Source organism: Oncorhynchus mykiss, chromosome 3, assembly GCF_013265735.2.
Source record: "Oncorhynchus mykiss isolate Arlee chromosome 3, USDA_OmykA_1.1, whole genome shotgun sequence".
NCBI classification, from domain to species: domain Eukaryota; kingdom Metazoa; phylum Chordata; class Actinopteri; order Salmoniformes; family Salmonidae; genus Oncorhynchus; species Oncorhynchus mykiss.
Window position 1 is genome coordinate 27,211,779 of NC_048567.1, and position 17,169 is coordinate 27,228,947.

The following is a 17,169-nucleotide window of genomic DNA, read 5'->3' on the forward strand; positions in this document are numbered from 1 at the left end:
GAGGGGGGATTGGGTTGATAGTATGGGATAGTAGTGGATGGGTGGGTGGGTGGGGGGGTGGGGGGGGGGGGGGTGAGGCCGCCGCAGGTGTGCCGTGGTCCGCTTTTGTTGTTGTATCTGGTGTTCTGGAACTGTGGATGTGCAGAGGCTTGCAGTACTGGGGGGTGGGCAATGCAACATGCTGAAGCTCACACTTTCTTTCAGTTGGAGGAGCGCACTGTCATCTGTGGGCTGGGTATGGCCATGAGGGCAGATACACGCTTAGAGAGCCCACACATGACCACACGCATGGCTTAAATGAACTCCCTCTCTCCATCTCGCTCTCTCACGCACGCATTGACACACATTCATATGCACCTGCTCACAAACACACAATGTCAACATACATACGCAGTATCACCATGACGCACTGATGGTCACTTTTCATTTATTCAAATGATCTGTTGCCAAGTAATTACAATATGGTTATTTACACAGAATTGCAATGCATGTATATTAGATACCTTACAGTCAGACAAAATGGTTTGATCAGTCATTAAGGAGCTTAATTAAATATTAACATTCATGCCCAGAATTCAAGGAGAAAGAATGGTATGGTAAATAAATACACCAGTGAACTGTACCAACACAGAAGTGAAACAGAACTGACTGTGTGTCTGTCTCCCAGTTATTTAGCTCCAGGCCTCATGGACCTCAAATCCAGTGAACACGGGCCTCTGGGCTGCCTAAACAAACACAGGAAATGATTCTACGATGAGCATTCAAAGATGTTCCCGAGTCCAGTTCTCACTGACCTCTTGTTCTAATAAACATCTTTCCATATCTACTGGTCTGTGTGCTAGTGTGTTTTTTAATATCTCCCGTCTCCAAATGTTATCCTCCCAGCATTATACAAAGGAGGAGACGGCCGTTTTAAACTTGGACCCTGTACCCGGTGTCATACACATTACTGTGGAAGTCCTCGTCTGACACCATCAGAGTGAGTGTATTACCTGGGCAGTCAGTAGGATCATTGTGTATCACCTGCAGTGCCCCCTTCAGCTCAACCTCCTCCAGTGCAACACGGCAATCTCTTCTGTGAAGATAAGACCACAGTCATTAGATGACATCGCTGACATTATTGTTTAATGGGTAGTGCAGTCCAAACCCTGATTTCGCTATGTTTTAATAAACATTTTTCCACACCATCCGATTGGAATAATAGTGTGAAATTGTGAAAATTATGATGTGGTCCTTATAGTGTCATGGGTGGCTCAGTTGGTAGAGCATAGTTTTGCAACACCAGGGTTGTGGGTTCGATTCCCACGGGGGAACAGTATGAAAATGTATGCGCTCACTACTGTAAATTGCTCTAGATAAGTACATCTGCGAAATGACTAAACTGTCAAGGTAAATGTAGTGTATAAGCTGTTTGAAAGGACAGGTAGTGCTGCTGTCCTTGTACCACATATCCCCTGGAGGCAAAGGTTTGATCCCCCGTTCTGCCAATCACTATCTCGCCTGCATCCCTAATAAACCCTACCATCTCATATTCTGACACAACTGTGAGCGTTGGAGTCAACATGTGGAATGCTTCCGACACCTCGTAGCGTCCATGCCCTGACAAATTGAGGCTGCTCTGAGGGCAAAAGGGGATATTACGAAGGTGTTCCTGATGTTTGGTAAACTCTGTGAGGTGTGCAATATTGGTTATGAAGCCGGATGTGTTTATAAGATCCGTGTTTTATGGTCGTGCTCACCTCTTGGTGGAGTAGAATCTCCAAAATAAAAAGGAGGCGAAGGAGAGCACCAGCAACAGGGCGCCCCCAACTCCTCCGTAGAACAGGGACCGCTGGGCGGACGTTTCACCTGCTATTGAAAAATCCACAAAGGGATCATCAGTCTTACTACTTGGAGCTTTCCAATGTTCTACATTCACATTAAATATCGTCTGGAATTATTCAAGCTCCAAAGGTACATTAGGGCAAGCCAGACGCTATAGTAGCGAAACAACATGATAACACTCCAGCTTAATTTCACTCTTTCAATTTATCTGACTCTCTTCACTACATTGTGGTGAATATGGTATAGCTTCTGCTGGATAAAGATAAGACATTTCACTACAAATACTGTCCTTTAGATGTTGGTTTGTTTAGCATTTTGCCAATTACCCTATGTCCTTCACTCAGATAAGGCCAAACTTACCAATGAATGGGAGTTTGAGGAAGGCACTCCCATGCTCATTGGTTGAATTGCAGAGGACGTCACCCATGTCATCAACCTTGGGCCCAATGAGAATGGACCTCAGGATCCTCCAGTTGAGCAGGTCAGTGATGTTGTGAGTCTGATTGTCCTGAATGCTCCATGGTGTCCAAATGATCTGCGCCACAGGGTGAGAGTCCACCACACACTCACACCTCGCCTCCCCATCATTCACAGAACAGAAGGAGAGGGGAAGTATAGCTGGTGCGTCTAACAGAGAGGAAGATAAATGGAAAGAGATAAAATGACAAAACGACTGTGGCAAACGTCCATATATAACGTGGTTTATAAGATGGTTACAGAAACGTCTATGGCATAATGATACATACACTCAACGTTCACAGCCGTGGTGTCTGAACTGCACTCTCCCATCTCGTTCAGAGCAGAACAGCGGAACTGCCCCACGTCTCTGGTCACAGAGAGACTCAAACTCCCAGAATCCTCTCTAAGCAGGACTGACTGCTCCCCGGACACACGGTACCACCTGTAGGAACTGATTGGGAGGTGACCGTGACCCAGACAGGACAGAGTGACCTTTTCTCCCTCCAGAGGCCGGGCTGGGAGCTGGCTGATGGACACATTGGTGGGTGGTGCTGGTGAAGACAAAACATTTAGGAGAATACAGGTATGTTCAAATGGTATCCAATAGCTCTCACTGTGACATAATCTTCGAAAAATAATACCAGCAAGTTAATTTATGTTGAATAGAAAAAGCATTGTGGAAAGCATAAATGTCACAACTGTGTACAATCTCACATTTCTTTAATTGAACATAATTCATACTACATATTCAAATTATAAAGACCATTACAAAAGGAGGCCCTCATATACCACTGAGGACATTTTCATAACACCTTTCACAAATACACTCAGGAGAAGCTTATCATGGCCATGTGTGTTGTTGACCAGACAGGTGACAGACACATTTTCATAGGTGCCCTCTGCAGCCCAGATATCCATCACCGTGTGGTTCTGGGGGGAGGTGGTTGGGTCAGAGCCAGGGAACAGGGGTCCCCCATCCACCATCCACAGCACTTTGGCCCTTGGTCGAGCCCGGGCCTGACACCTGCAGATGACTTGGCCAGCATGGTAGGAGCAGCTGGAGTTTGCTAATATAGATGGCTTGTCTGGAGAATTAAAATATGTTTTACTGTTAGTTCCATTAGCTATCAATAAAAGTTCACATTTAGGCCTAATTCACATTATACTAAATAATCTCACAGTCCATATTTTGTCTGTAGTAGTCCTCCATGGTCTGACATTTGTAGTGGTGGAATAACTCGGGACAAATACATTTTCTCTTTTTAATACATTTTTCCATTGGAATAGATTTGATTTCAAGACACTAAATCCACGTATCCATTCAATAAAACTCACATTCTGCAGTGACCACAAAACTAGAGGAGGGCTTGGACCTCCCCAGAGGGTTGATAGCTGTGCAGTGGAACGCATTCTCATCTGGGTGCAAGTCTGTAACCGCAGCGGTCTCTGTGCTGTGGTTCAGTGGCATGACCAGGCCATCTCTCAGCAAGTGCCACAGGTAGGAGCTGGCAGGGGGGTTGGCATCGCTGACGCAGGACAGGGACAGGTTAGTGCCAACCTGGACCACAGTGCTTCCCCCTGAGACACTCACAGACCTGGGGGCATCTGAGAGAGAAGAGGGGCAAAGGAGAGATGCTGGAAATATCACAGTGGGCCTTAAAATGGAGTTCATCATTCGTTATTGTTGAGGGAATTGCTCCTAATTTTCGAATCTGATGTTCCTATGTCCCAAGTTGTATCACAGAATGTTCCCAGCCTAAAAAGCAAAGCTCCTACTGCGATATCGCAACATCTGCTGTGCAGATCTAGAACCTCACGCAAAGACCTCTGTTAGTTGATGTAATGCTACAATTTGAATGATAAGATACACAGTGAATAGAAACCAACAGTAAGAGGAGTGTAGAGCGACTCTAGCTGAGACTCACAGCTCACGTCGAGCACCACCTCCCCTGCAGCTGTCTGGCCTCCTGGATGTGTCACGTTACACGCCACCACTTTCTCATGATCCTCTGCTCGTGCCACAAACGAGATGGTGGAGAGGACGCGCCATCGACCCTGTATCTCCTCGGTGTGGTACCCCTGGACCACCCCCCTCTGGTCCCCGAAAGAGAGGGAGGGAGGGGAGGAGGGGCAGGTGTGGAGGACAGCACAGGAAACAGTGATGTTGCCCCCTTCCCTCTGCTCTTCACTGACCGACAGCTGTGGCCTTGGTGCTGTATCTGGGAGTAACAAGGGACACTAAGTCTAAGACACTGACAATGGGTTCACTCATTGTGTTATCGGTCATTCCTCGCAGTAGTCTGCTAACATGTAACCAAAACAACTACATTAAGACACATTTTCTTTTGGATTCTTGTTTTTATAATGTTTGGTTAGTAAAGAACATCTCAATCCATTTTCAAGGACCCTTGGTCAGGTTTTGCATAATTCATTACCTGTAACCTCCAGTGTCACCCTCCACTGAAAGAAGGCAAAGACAGACTTGCTGACCTCATCCACCCAGGGGTAAATGTCCTCTCCGTTATGCTCTAATATCATTCCATTGATCATCAGGCTGCAGTCTCCATCAGAGGCCCTTCCCACCAGTTCAGTTCTACCACTGTAGTGCTCTATGATATCCCCTGGTTTGGTGCGGCTGAAGACGACTGGGTATTTACCAGGCAGCTTGGAGTACTGGTACCAGGTGACATTAGTGGGGATGTAAGTGCTGGGGTGTGTGAAGGAACAGGGGATGAGGATACAAGACCCCTTCAGGCCAGATATCTGATTAGGAATGGTCACGGTCCACTCCTCGGCCACTACCAACACACACCACACCACTGGACAGAAAGAGAGAGGGTGAAAAGGAACGAGAGAGTGACGTACATTTAACGAGTATTGTTTGATAGCTGAATGCTGATGTATATGCTAGAATAATAAAACAACGTCCAGAAAACATTTAATTTGGGGGCTCAAATGTATCAGCAATTTCGTGATGATATTGAGAATATAAAGATCCAATGTACATTTATCTTGGAAACAGAAGATAATACAAGGTCTTATCTAGCAGATTGTACACCCATTCAAGGCTAAGGACATCATGATCATTTTTGTAAACGTTTACCTCTCAACTTGAGGCATGATACATTCCCATTATGAGCAGGCACAAACAGTCATCGTCAATGAGGTAGAAAGTAGACCTACCTCGTAGTGTATAGCAGAGGAACACATGTTTTCTGAGCGTTATCATGACTGATGCACCTGCATAAGTGGGTGACATCATTAGAATTAGACTCTGGAAATCCTATTGAATCTGGAGGACAAAATGTCACTCAAGCGCAGATAAACTGTGACCAAAATGTAACTGGTAAGACTACTCCTTCAGTTGCTGCCGATTTCTCCAATATAAAAAAATATGAGGCAGAAAGAGAAAACAAAAGACAGCATGCCTTTGTCTAGATGCAATCGTTCATTAGTAACAGTTCAATACAGTCGTTGACATTTCTGGGACATGTAAATGCAGTGCAACTGTTCACGAAATGTTTCTAACAGAATATATTCAGCTGCATTCGGTAACATACCTCCTGTCTACCTCCTGTAGTCCTGTCCGTGTCTCCCCACTGATGACCGTTGCTCTAGGAAATGACACTAAAGGGACCTTGACGTCTATCTTCTTCTGCTTCTCATGCCCAAGAGTGGTCACGACGTTGCCACCTTCCACACCTCAACCATCTGAAACCACATAGACATACAACACTTCTATAACAGCAGTACTACCTGAAGTACTATACTCGCAAGCTTACAGAGTATTTAGAAATACCTTCTAGGAGAAGTCAGTGGAGAAATAACCATCCAAGAGCGCCGTGGCAAACTTTAAGAGCAGCCCAGGAGGACATGTAGCAATGTCCCTCAAGGTCATAATCTATTACAAAGTATCATTTTACTTTTTACAACAGCTTGACGGGCATCCAGACGTTTCGCCATGTTCATTGTTGAACTCTTTTGAAAGAGGATAGAAATGGATTTGAAAGTGGTTGTCAGAGATGGCCATGTTGATGTGTACCAGGGGCACAACCATAAGTAACCCTTAAAGACACTAAAACAGGCGCATCTTTAAAACCAGAACAGAGTGGTTATATGAACTGTAATAATCCCCCAAGTTATGAAACTTGTAAATTGGTGGAAAAAAGGAATTTCTTAAAAAATCAATTGTCATTGGTTGCTTAAAAAGTGTTTTTTAAAAACTGGATATTGTATAACTGACTGAACAGCATTGCAATTACATCAGACTGAATGTACAAAACATTAATAACACCTTCCCAATATTGAGTTGCACCCCTTTTGCCCTCAGAGCAGACTCAATTCGTCGGGGCATGGATTCTACAAGGTGTCGAATGCGTTCCACAGAGACAAAACTGGAAATAGGGATGAGTTGAAAGTAGTACAGAAGGAAATTAAAGGTCTGATCAGGAAAGGCAAAGACGAATACAAACTGAAGCTAGAATGCATGCTGCAAGCGAATAACATTGAGGATGTCTGGGATGGTATGATGAAGACAACAGGCTGCGGCACCAGGAGACAACTACAGAGTGATGAGGGAAGGGACAGAGCCACAGAGTTGAACCTGTTTTTATTGATTTTTACCAAATTTGTATGTATGATTGTTCAGCAGAGCAACAGCAAATAGGGGGGGGGGGGGGGGGGGGGGGGGTTGCTGGATTCTGATCTGGGAAGCACTGAGCCCATGAGCATCTGGGAGGAACAAGTGGTGAAGCAGTTGAAAAGGATCAATCCCCGTAAGTCAGCAGGGCCTGGTGGGGTTAAAGCTAGAGTACTCAAGGTTTGTGCTAATTCACAGGCTTTCATACTGCAGTAAATTTCCAACCTGTCCTTAATAGTATCAGATATTCATACTAAATGGGAAACATCCTGCCTAGTGCCCATCTCAAAGAAAGCAGAAGAGAATGCACTGAAATACTTTAGACCAGTGGCTTTGACATCACAAGTCATGAAAACCTCTGAGCGGTTTTTAATACCCTTATTAAGAGTTGAGGTGGCAGCCTATCTGGATCCTTTGTGATTTGCCCACCACCCAAAAACTGGTGTTGAAGATACTCGTCTTCGTCTCCCCCACAGAGTATATGAGCACCTGGAGAAGCCCGGCTGTGTGGTGAGAACAATGTTGGTCCACTTCTCCAGTGCTTTCAATACCGTACAACCCCACCTACTGGCCCAAAAGCTAAAGGACATTCACATAAATCCACATACAATCAAATGGATTGTGAAATACCTGACCAATTGACCACAGTTTGTAAGACTGAACCAGGCAGTATCAGATCGGATATGTACAAACACGGAAGCAGTCACCTTTTCTGTTTACCATTTACACAAATAACTTCACACACAACGAACAGAAAGTCTCTGATGACTCTGCTATAGTAAACTGTGTTCTGTGGGGGAGACGATGCTCATTGTAGGTATATAACTGAGTCCTTTGTGAAATGGTGTGAGGCCAATTACTTGGACCTGAATGTACTAAAGACCAAGGAGCTAGTGATAGATTTTAGGAGAAATATGTTTTAAATCCAATTTCTATTTAATTGTGAAGAGATTGGCCCTGTTGACTCTTATAAGTACTTGTGTGTAATAGTGGACAACAAACTGAACTGGAAGGAGAATCCTCACAGTGTCTACGAAAAGGAAGCTTAGATCTTTCAATGTATGAGACAAAATGCGTCATCTGTTCTATAGCAGTGTGGTGGCGAGTGTAGTGACCTATCCTATTGTTTGCTGAAAAGGGAATTAAGCTAAGGAGGACTTAAACAAGCTTGACAAAATAATTAACAAAGCCAGTGCTACAATTGGCTGCAGCCCGGAAGCAATGCAGGACATGTTCATAAAAAAGGCTGCAAGTGAAAACACACATGATCATGGACAATGACACACACCCACACCACAGCACTCTAATGCAGCACAGGAGCAGCTTCAGTAGCAGGTTCATCCTGCCCAGATGTTCCACAGAGGTTCTGACGGTCCTTTTTACCCAGAACCATGAGGCTTTTTAATTAGGCTGGCGGAATAAACAGTTTAATGAGGTCTTTCTATTAGAAAATGTTACCTGTTTTCCCAGAGTAGGATGGAAAGCAGAATTTGAATCCGACTATAATTTGAGGGATATTATGGTTGGTGCATGTGCCTTTGTCTTAATGGGGTTTTATATATGATCAGGTGTCGGTCATTGTTGCAGGTTCTGTCATTGGTGTTGCTGTGATAACAATTTCCCAAGTTGGGATTCATAAAGTAAATCTATTCAACTCATGCTGGCTCATGTTGACTCCAATACTTCCCACAGTTGTCTCAAGTTGTCTGGATGTCCTTTCGGTGGTGGACCATTCTTGACACACATGGGAGTGTTGAGTGTGAAAAACACTAGCAGCGTTGCAGTTATTGATACAAACCAGTGTGCCTGTCTCCTACTACCATACCTTATTCAAAGGCACTTAAATCTTTAGTTTTGCCATTCACCCTTTGAATGTCACACATAATGTACACAATCCTTGTCTCAAGGCTTAAACATCCTTCTTTAACCCCTCCTCTCCTTAATCTACACTGATTGAAGTGGATTATACAAGTGACATCGATAAGGGATCATAGCTTTCACCTGGATTCACCTGGTCAGTCTATATCATGGAAAGAGCAGGTGTTCTTAATGTTTTCTACACTCAGTGTATCTGTACAATAGACACGGTCATTTTTATTTGACTTGTTTAAAATAAATATCAGCACAAAGTTTGCTGATCACAGAGATTGGTGTTCAGATATACATGTATATTCAACTTGGTTTAAGCAGAAACACAATTTTGATTAAGAAACACCATGGTCAGTTCTGCAGTTACAGAGAGCATCATATCCCCATATTGATCAACATCACATACACAAGAGTTTTTCACATTAGTGATAAAATAATATGAAGAATATAACATAAAAACATTTAGGACATCAAATATTGAACATCACAGTGCAAATAACAGTTTTATTCCGTTTACACAATTGTGGCAGTTCTCACAGGGGGAGGAGCGACAAACGTGGGGAGAGGGATTGACCGCTCAGACGGAGCCTGGAAAAGATATCAGATACAAAGCATGGCTGGTAAATCATTTCTGAATAGACATCTTGTATGTCACTCTCCTAGATTTCTATATAACAGTTCTAACCCAATAGCAATTCCACAGGGCTCATATTCACAAAGCATTTCAGAGTAGGAGTCTTATTCTTTATGGTTTAAAAGGCAAAACTGATCCTAGATCAGCCCTCCTACTCTGAGATGCTTTGTGAATACGGGCCCTGATGTGTACTTCAGGTATTTTGTAAGTGTATGTCATGACAATGCAGGGTGGATTACCGCCTGTGATGTTATTCTGTTGTAATCGGGCAGGGGTTTGATTCCTCCAGTCAGCAGGTGGTTGGGAGTGTTTACGTCTGGTTGGGTTGACACCACCTGCATGGGGGAAAGGAGGGGGAGGTGGGGGGGTCTAAAGTACTGGTAGGAACATGACATTTGTGCAATAACACATTTCCCCAGTTACTGACATTACTTTCTCTACTGCTCTGGGCACGGAATATCTGTTCTGTTGACCTATGAAACAGAAACACCATTTTATAGTGAAAACCACCTGATTCCGGTTGTGATAATACAAATGGAAGGGAGATCAGGGGATTGAGAGTAGTGCTCCTATGTTTCTTCCTGCAGCAGTAGACACAGAGGTACATGAGGCCGATGAGGAGGAGGAGGAAGAAGAGGCCACAGGGGCTCCCGACAGCGAGGCCTGTAATCTGTGGTCTGCTCAGACCTCCTGTCATACCAGCACAGACAACAGTACAATCTGTTAGAGCAGCACAGACACAGTACAATCTGTTAGAGCAGCACAGACACAGTACAATCTGTTAGAGCAGCACAGACAACAGTACAATCTGTTAGAGCAGCACAGACAACAGTACAATCTGTTAGAGCAGCACAGACAACAGTACAATCTGTTAGAGCAGCACAGACAACAGTACAATCTGTTAGAGCAGCACAGACAACAGTACAATCTGTTAGAGCAGCACAGACACAGTACAATCTGTTAGAGCAGCACAGACAACAGTACAATCTGTTAGAGCAGCACAGACAACAGTACAATCTGTTAGAGCAGCACAGACAACAGTACAATCTGTTAGAGCAGCACAGACAACAGTACAATCTGTTAGAGCATCACAGACAACAGTACAATCTGTTAGAGCAGCACAGACAACAGTACAATCTGTTAGAGCAGCACAGACAACAGTACAATCTGTTAGAGCAGCACAGACAACAGTACAATCTGTTAGAGCAGCACAGACACAGTACAATCTGTTAGAGCAGCACAGACAACAGTACAATCTGTTAGAGCAGCACAGACAACAGTACAATCTGTTAGAGCAGCACAGACAACAGTACAATCTGTTAGAGCAGCACAGACAACAGTACAATCTGTTAGAGCAGCACAGACAACAGTACAATCTGTTAGAGCAGCACAGACAACAGTACAATCTGTTAGAGCAGCACAGACAACAGTACAATCTGTTAGAGCAGCACAGACAACAGTACAATCTGTTAGAGCAGCACAGACAACAGTACAATCTGTTAGAGCAGCACAGACAACAGTACAATCTGTTAGAGCAGCACAGACAACAGTACAATCTGTTAGAGCAGCACAGACAACAGTACAATCTGTTAGAGCAGCACAGAGCCTACTCTCCACTGGTGTGTCAAAGGTGAGGTGGAAGCATAATGTTGACTATAAGTTTAACTTTACCAGTATCGTGTAGAGGTTTCCATTTATGTTAACAGATTAGCACCCCCCGAAAAATCTGATCTGAATAGGAAAATTATCCAAGTCAGTTCAAATACCGGGTCCAATTCTCTGCACTGCTGATGGTTCCCCCTGAGTTCTGCCAGCAATGTGGATTTGGGATCCAGAACAGAGATATCAGTGCTCCGGGAGGAACCGGGCCTCTGCTGAATGCTCCGGAATCCCTCTGTGGCTCTTTTCCTTCGGCTGCCATTTTTAGTGACAGTTAGGAGGTCTGGTCCGCTCATCTGGATGACAAAGCCTTCAAAGCAACGGAGGGAGAGAAACCAGTGTTGAGCAGTACTGACAGGGATGTTCCATATCATTTGACATTAACTACAGCCAAGATACATGTAAAACCAGGTCAAATGTCAAATTGTCTCCCAAAGCTGTTACTACTAAACAGGCCGCTAACCACCACCTGAGAAAATGGTCAATGACATACCCAGTCTTTTTTCCATTGATGCCCAGTGGGTTGCTACAGTTACAGGTGTAAGTGTAGAGCTGAGCGGTGCTGGTGTTAAAATCATGGATGCTGAGCTGCGCAGTGTCCACGCTGATCTGGTAATGCAACCCATTGGCTAAGAGCTCGGTACCTTTGGACCATGTGACCATGGCCTTGGGCGTGGCCTGGCTGTTGCAGTGGATGGTGACCACTATTTTACCCTCTTGGTCCACTGTGGTCAAGACCATCGGTAGGAACTTTGCAGGACCAGCTAAGGAGGAATGAGACCACTAGTTACACTGTGTAGTCCTCAAACATTCTGCTTGTTGTGCAGACCTGCAACATGCCTGGACCTTACATAGTCTAGCATGGAATAGGGAATAAGTAACTCACTTGCAGTAATATTGGATTTGTGAGACAGGGAAACATGTTGTTGCTTTCAGTAAAGGATTAAGTTAAAGGATTCAACTACAAAACTAGAGACATGCGAGTAATTACGGGTGCACAAGATGAAAATTGTGCTGTTAACTAATAAAGTAGAATAAAAAGTAGTGTTCAGACTAATGCTTCAGACAAATAAGGCGAGATTCAACCAGAGAACCTTCTTTCTTACAGAGAACAGTGGTTTTCCTATGGAATGTGACAGTGCTGAAAGGGTTGGTTAGGACCAAGGTATAAGGTCCTGTGTCGGTTCGGTTGGGCTGATGGATGACCAGGCTCTTCTGGCCCACTGTGTAGTGGGAGTTGGTCTTTATCTCCACATTGTTAAAGTACCACCTCCACTGGTCGGCCTCCCCCTGCAGTGTGCTGTACTGCAGAGTGAACTTTTCGGCTCCCTCTATGGCATCGGCAGGTGTAACAGGGTTGGTTATGTTTCCACTTTCCTCTAAAGAAATGTGAATTTAATGTTCAAACATTCTTATTGGTTGGTTCAACTCTGATAAAAAATAAGGTGTGTTGTGATTGGCCCGGCTTGCAGATAGGGGGAGATCGCGAACGTCAGGTCTTCCCAGTATGAAAATGTGATGCAAGGGGTAGGTCACGTTCTGTATTATATTTTACAATGTGTACAAGTTTGCTGTACGTTACTGTCTGTATAAATAGTCAACTTTCTCTCCTTTCTCATTTCGCAGGCACTAGTCAATGCTACTATTTCGGCCTGTTGTGCCGAATCATTTCTAGGCAATTGTTCAGTGTCAGTCTCCTTTTGTCTCCACTCAGTAACTGTTATCTACCCATTCTGTGTCATTCCTATCTTCTCTCCTCATGCTACTCACTTTCATTCTGCTCTATCTCTATCTTGCTCATTTCATTTCATTCATCTCGAGGCTCTCAATAATCCTGAATCACCACAGATGTCATATATCCCTGTCCTGTTGACTTGGATTAGGTTCTAAATACTTAACATAAATCTACCATTAATCCAAGGCTATGCCATTTCTTTATTCTCATTGGTTCAAATTACAACTATGTCAAAGAACTATAAACTCATTCATAATTATCATTTACCTTCAAATCAGTATCACAAATGACCTCAAATTCATTATTCAAATGGCCCTCCCATGAGGCTGATTAGACCACCAAGGAAAGCCATGATAGAGGTCAAAGGTCATACCACCCTTTTACAGTTGTGTTTCATACTATGTTATACAAATTAAAGAAAAAACATCAAACATTTTCTACATGTTGTATCCCAGGTTGCCAGAACATTCCCTTTACCTAAAGAATTCACGTGTTTAATTAAAACTCAGGAAACAAAACTTCTAATATCCCATATGTGAGTGTATCCCTTTAAGATATCGTTTCTCTGGGAAAAATGGAAATCTCCTCAAACCGGAACGTTTACGACAAACAAAACCCAATAATAATGATAATTCCATTGTACTCCCTCCAATCATTAGTTTTACATTTCCTCAATTGTTATATGTAAAACCCATTCAGTCTGTCTGCAAACAGTCTCTCAAAATGCTTGATAGGAATACCCTGCCATTAGACACACACAACTGTGATTAATGTGCACTGTCCCTTTAAAATAAAATTAACTCAACCTGCAATCCCCTTTACTGACCTGACATGGTTCCACGTAATGGAAACATATTATAATGTTAGAATAGATTAACTTCCTGTTCAAATTCATTGGTGTCACCTAAACAATCAAACCAAAAATCAATAACCAGAAACTGACACAAAACTTTTACGATTCAACTATTCAGACCTGAATCCCTTACAGCCAAATATAGCTCAGCGCGCACAACCAACCAGTGATGCCCACCTAGCAATTTTGTTGCTAGATTTAGCAACTTTTAAGACTACCCTGGCAATATATATTTATTTTTCAATTAACACCTAGCAACAAATTTAGCTACTTTTAAAAATGTATTTGGAACTTTAGCAACTTTTGAAAAGTGGCTCAAAGCTATAATGCACGCTTTTTCCCTCTAAATGACACAACCGATTTTCTCTGTCACACCCTCAGTCACAACACCATTGCCTGGCTGCAAAAGTGCATTGTGAGAGACGTCAGCAGCAGGCGCTCAGCCCGTGCCCAGGCAGCAGCAATTTCAGAGAATTGCAAATCATTGTTGACTGACTGCAGCAGCAGTAGTACGTACGGGTTCGACAAGCCAAACCCAATGAATATAGTTGGACACGAAGGTTTGATCTTGAACAGAACTTACAACATCAATCAACATCTCTCAATCAAAACTGTACAGCCAGAAGTACAGAAAAGAGTGGGAGTCTGTACCTGAACAACTGTCAAATCAATTTGAGTAACGTTAGTGTGTATTCTACGTAATGACGGAATTTTACGTTATCACGCAATGATATCACAACGTCATTTAGCAACAAATCAACCTGCCTCTAGCAACTTACCCTGAAAATTAGTTGGCAACACTGCAACCAACACTCATATTCCTGCCTCTAGGCAAAAATATAACCGCTACTCAACTGAGTTCTGCTTTAATTATATCGTAAGAGTAAAACCAAACTTTCCAACTTTCTCTTCTTTTTCGGCTTCCCCTTCATGAAATGTCCAAAATGTAAAAGTACCATGTACTTCGCTAAATCTATAACGTATGTCAGTCAATCCATAGGAATGAAAAACATTTCGGTGGGCACCACTCTATCGCCATTATCTCTCCGCTATTATTTACAATTTCTTTAGATTTAGGTAACTGTCTCTTCTATGATTCAGTAATTTAAATACGACTCCATTCTCAATACGTTATTCCAGCAGACCATTTAGGCAACAGACAACTTATTACATCGAAATCGCCTCGCTATTATTTAGAATTAATTAGTCTTTCAATTGAACCTAAACAAGCTATTAAAATGTTAAGTTTATATCTTAAACAAACACTAACAACCATATCTCTCCAGGCAAAACCTATCAATAGTTGCATTACAATCAGAATTCATTTTAGTCTATTGGTGCCCAGGCTGAGATACGAACCCGGGATTCAGACAGCCCGGTATTTAACCCTCGACCTGGTGTTTCCCTTGACTATCTACACCTTTCTTTTGACTGTCTCTATCCACTTTTCTCGACTTTCTCCCTTTCTCTACCTCTATCCACTTTCCCAATAAGTTTGCTAAATTCTGTCCTAGTTCGGTTAAATCTTTCCTGACTTTCCTTAGGGCAGCTAGCCCTATCCTTTCCTCCTCCTGCTCTACCCCTCCCTCGGCTCCAGGAGGTTCCCCATATGCGGGTGGTGGTGGTGGTGGTGGTGGTGGTGGTGGTGGGACGGGAAGCACTGGCTGCCGTCGTCTCACCACCACTGTTTCATCATCGGGATTCTCTCTCCACGCCTGGTCGATCAGGGTTGGGTACAATTTAGGCTTATGAGAGACCTCCAGAGGAGCCGTGGGAGTTATTGTTCCTAGTTGCTTGCTACTTACATCTTCCTTCTTTTGTACTTCCTTTTGCTTTTCTCTGCATGTATTTCTCATCTCAAAGAGCCTCAATCTTCTCAACTGGCCTACCTGGTTAAATAAAGGTGAAATAAAAAATTAGAGTGCATGTTCTGAACCCCCTAAATCCCAGGGGAAGATGGTACACCATCTTAAGATATAGACCAGACACTTGGCTCTGTTGAGGATTTACTACCCATTGCTAGTAAAACCTGGTAGTCACTATGCTTATTCTCACAATCTATGTGTAGGTATTTCTATGATCTAGGTGTGTGCTTTTTTTTGCTATCCAATCACTATAGTTGTTATCACAATCTATGTGTGTGACTCTTTAATTCTGATTAAATTACTCCTATGTGTCTCTCACTATTGGTGTGTATGTCACTACTCCCTATGTGTGTGCTCACACTCGATGTGTATTTTGCTATCTCTTAACCTAGGTGTGCTTTTCCTTTCTTGAAACTTCATCTAAAGTGGTGTCGATCAGACATTAGGTGTCACCATTTACAACCTATAAGCTATTTACCAGGGGTCGTAAATCCCTAGTCAGCAAACTATTTTTCTGTTGTTGCTTGTTCTTTTGACGTTAATACCTCGTATCTCACTCCGCTATATTAGGTTTCCCTTCGTTCTCCATTTTTTGGACTTTATTTCAGTATTGTCTTTTGAATCGGATCTATGGCTAATTCACTTTTGTTAATTGACCATTTGAATTATTTGTTCGCAGTGAATTACCGTCCTATCTTACAAACCTTAGCAATATCCTCTTTAGGACACTTTAGGATTTTATTTAGGTATGTCTTTTGAATTGGATCTATGGCTAATACTACATGTTAATTAACCATTTAAGTTATCCTATTTGTACAAAATCCCGTCCTATCTCACAGCACCTACTTATATCCCTTGCTAATAACCTCTTGGCCATCCCTCAAATAACCTTTCGGCCATTCCTCACAGACCTCAATTATTAAGCTATTTTTATTCATGGTAGTACACATGTACCTCAGGTCATTGCGGACCTGCTCCCTCAATCGATTCCTTGCTAATACACAAAGTAAAGTCTCCTATATCTTAAATCATTCCCCCAAATTCGTGAATAAAGATTACCGACCTTGCCTTGAAGACTGGGAAAAGCAATGTTGGTTGGTTCTCATCACCACCCCTGTCGTGTACCAGTTCAACACTGGCCTGAAATAAACCCTCAATTCAGAGGTCAGGTCTTTGTCTTACGGATCCTGGATCCGCCCATGCACGGTTTTCAGCAGTTCCTTGGGAAGACAGGCAGGTATTGAGATCCGGCTCGAAGGACCAAATTGTTACGAGAATTATGTTCTCAATGTTCATAAACCAGTTAAATTAACTACCCAGTCTGCTAATCAGGATTTGTAAGAAACTGATTGAAATGAAACAGACGGAGGCCCAGCTAAAATAGTCAATAAGGTTTATTCACGAGAGGGCTGGTCTGTTGTACAAGACTATTCTTTTTATACTGGAAAACTATGGTTATACATGATTCTAATCAATTTCATATGATTAAATGGCTTCAGGGTGGAATATTCTAGTCATTCATATAAATTCCATCAACAGGAACAGACATATTTCTAACAATATCAGACTAGTATTAGACATACTTGACTACTCAGACCTAATAACTGAGGATAGCTTCATATTATTTTTTTT

The 17,169-nt window shown here is 42.9% G+C and overlaps 1 protein-coding gene across 6 annotated transcripts; it reads right to left on the reverse strand.

Annotated features, from left to right (window-relative positions):
* Positions 1-410: 410 nt before the first annotated feature.
* LOC110516735 (myelin-associated glycoprotein) lies at positions 411-16,725 on the reverse strand. Of its 6 annotated transcripts, none has more exons than XM_036973716.1 (14): positions 16,601-16,725; positions 11,578-11,848; positions 11,192-11,394; positions 9,665-9,760; positions 5,844-5,994; positions 5,467-5,523; positions 4,719-5,102; positions 4,209-4,502; positions 3,619-3,888; positions 3,096-3,368; positions 2,571-2,834; positions 2,185-2,451; positions 1,740-1,851; positions 411-1,075 (listed from the first exon to the last, which is right to left on the reverse strand). In XM_036973716.1, the coding sequence occupies exons 6-14, from the start codon at positions 5,510-5,512 to the stop codon at positions 913-915; spliced, it is 2,073 nt and encodes a 690-aa protein (XP_036829611.1). In that variant the 5' UTR covers positions 5,513-5,523; positions 5,844-5,994; positions 9,665-9,760; positions 11,192-11,394; positions 11,578-11,848; positions 16,601-16,725; the 3' UTR covers positions 411-912. The 6 variants fall into 6 exon arrangements, with proteins under 6 accessions (XP_036829611.1, XP_036829612.1, XP_036829613.1 ...); XM_036973717.1 differs by having other exon boundaries at positions 9,665-10,115; positions 11,097-11,394; XM_036973718.1 differs by lacking the exons at positions 11,192-11,394; positions 11,578-11,848; positions 16,601-16,725 and having other exon boundaries at positions 9,665-10,777.
* Positions 16,726-17,169: the final 444 nt, after the last annotated feature.

What these genes read in the sequence shown, in the direction of transcription:
- LOC110516735 (XM_036973715.1), bottom strand. Translation starts at nt 5,545, where the DNA reads ATGATGTCACCCACTTATGCAGGTGCATCAGTCATGATAACGCTCAGA. An exon ending in CCTGAGTGTATTTGTGAAAG is followed by an intron (nt 2,835 to 3,095) that starts GTGTTATGAAAA and finishes TGTCTTCACCAG; the next exon opens with CACCACCCACCAATGTGTCC. An exon ending in AGATTCTACTCCACCAAGAG is followed by an intron (nt 1,076 to 1,739) that starts GTGAGCACGACC and finishes TTATCTTCACAG; the next exon opens with AAGAGATTGCCGTGTTGCAC.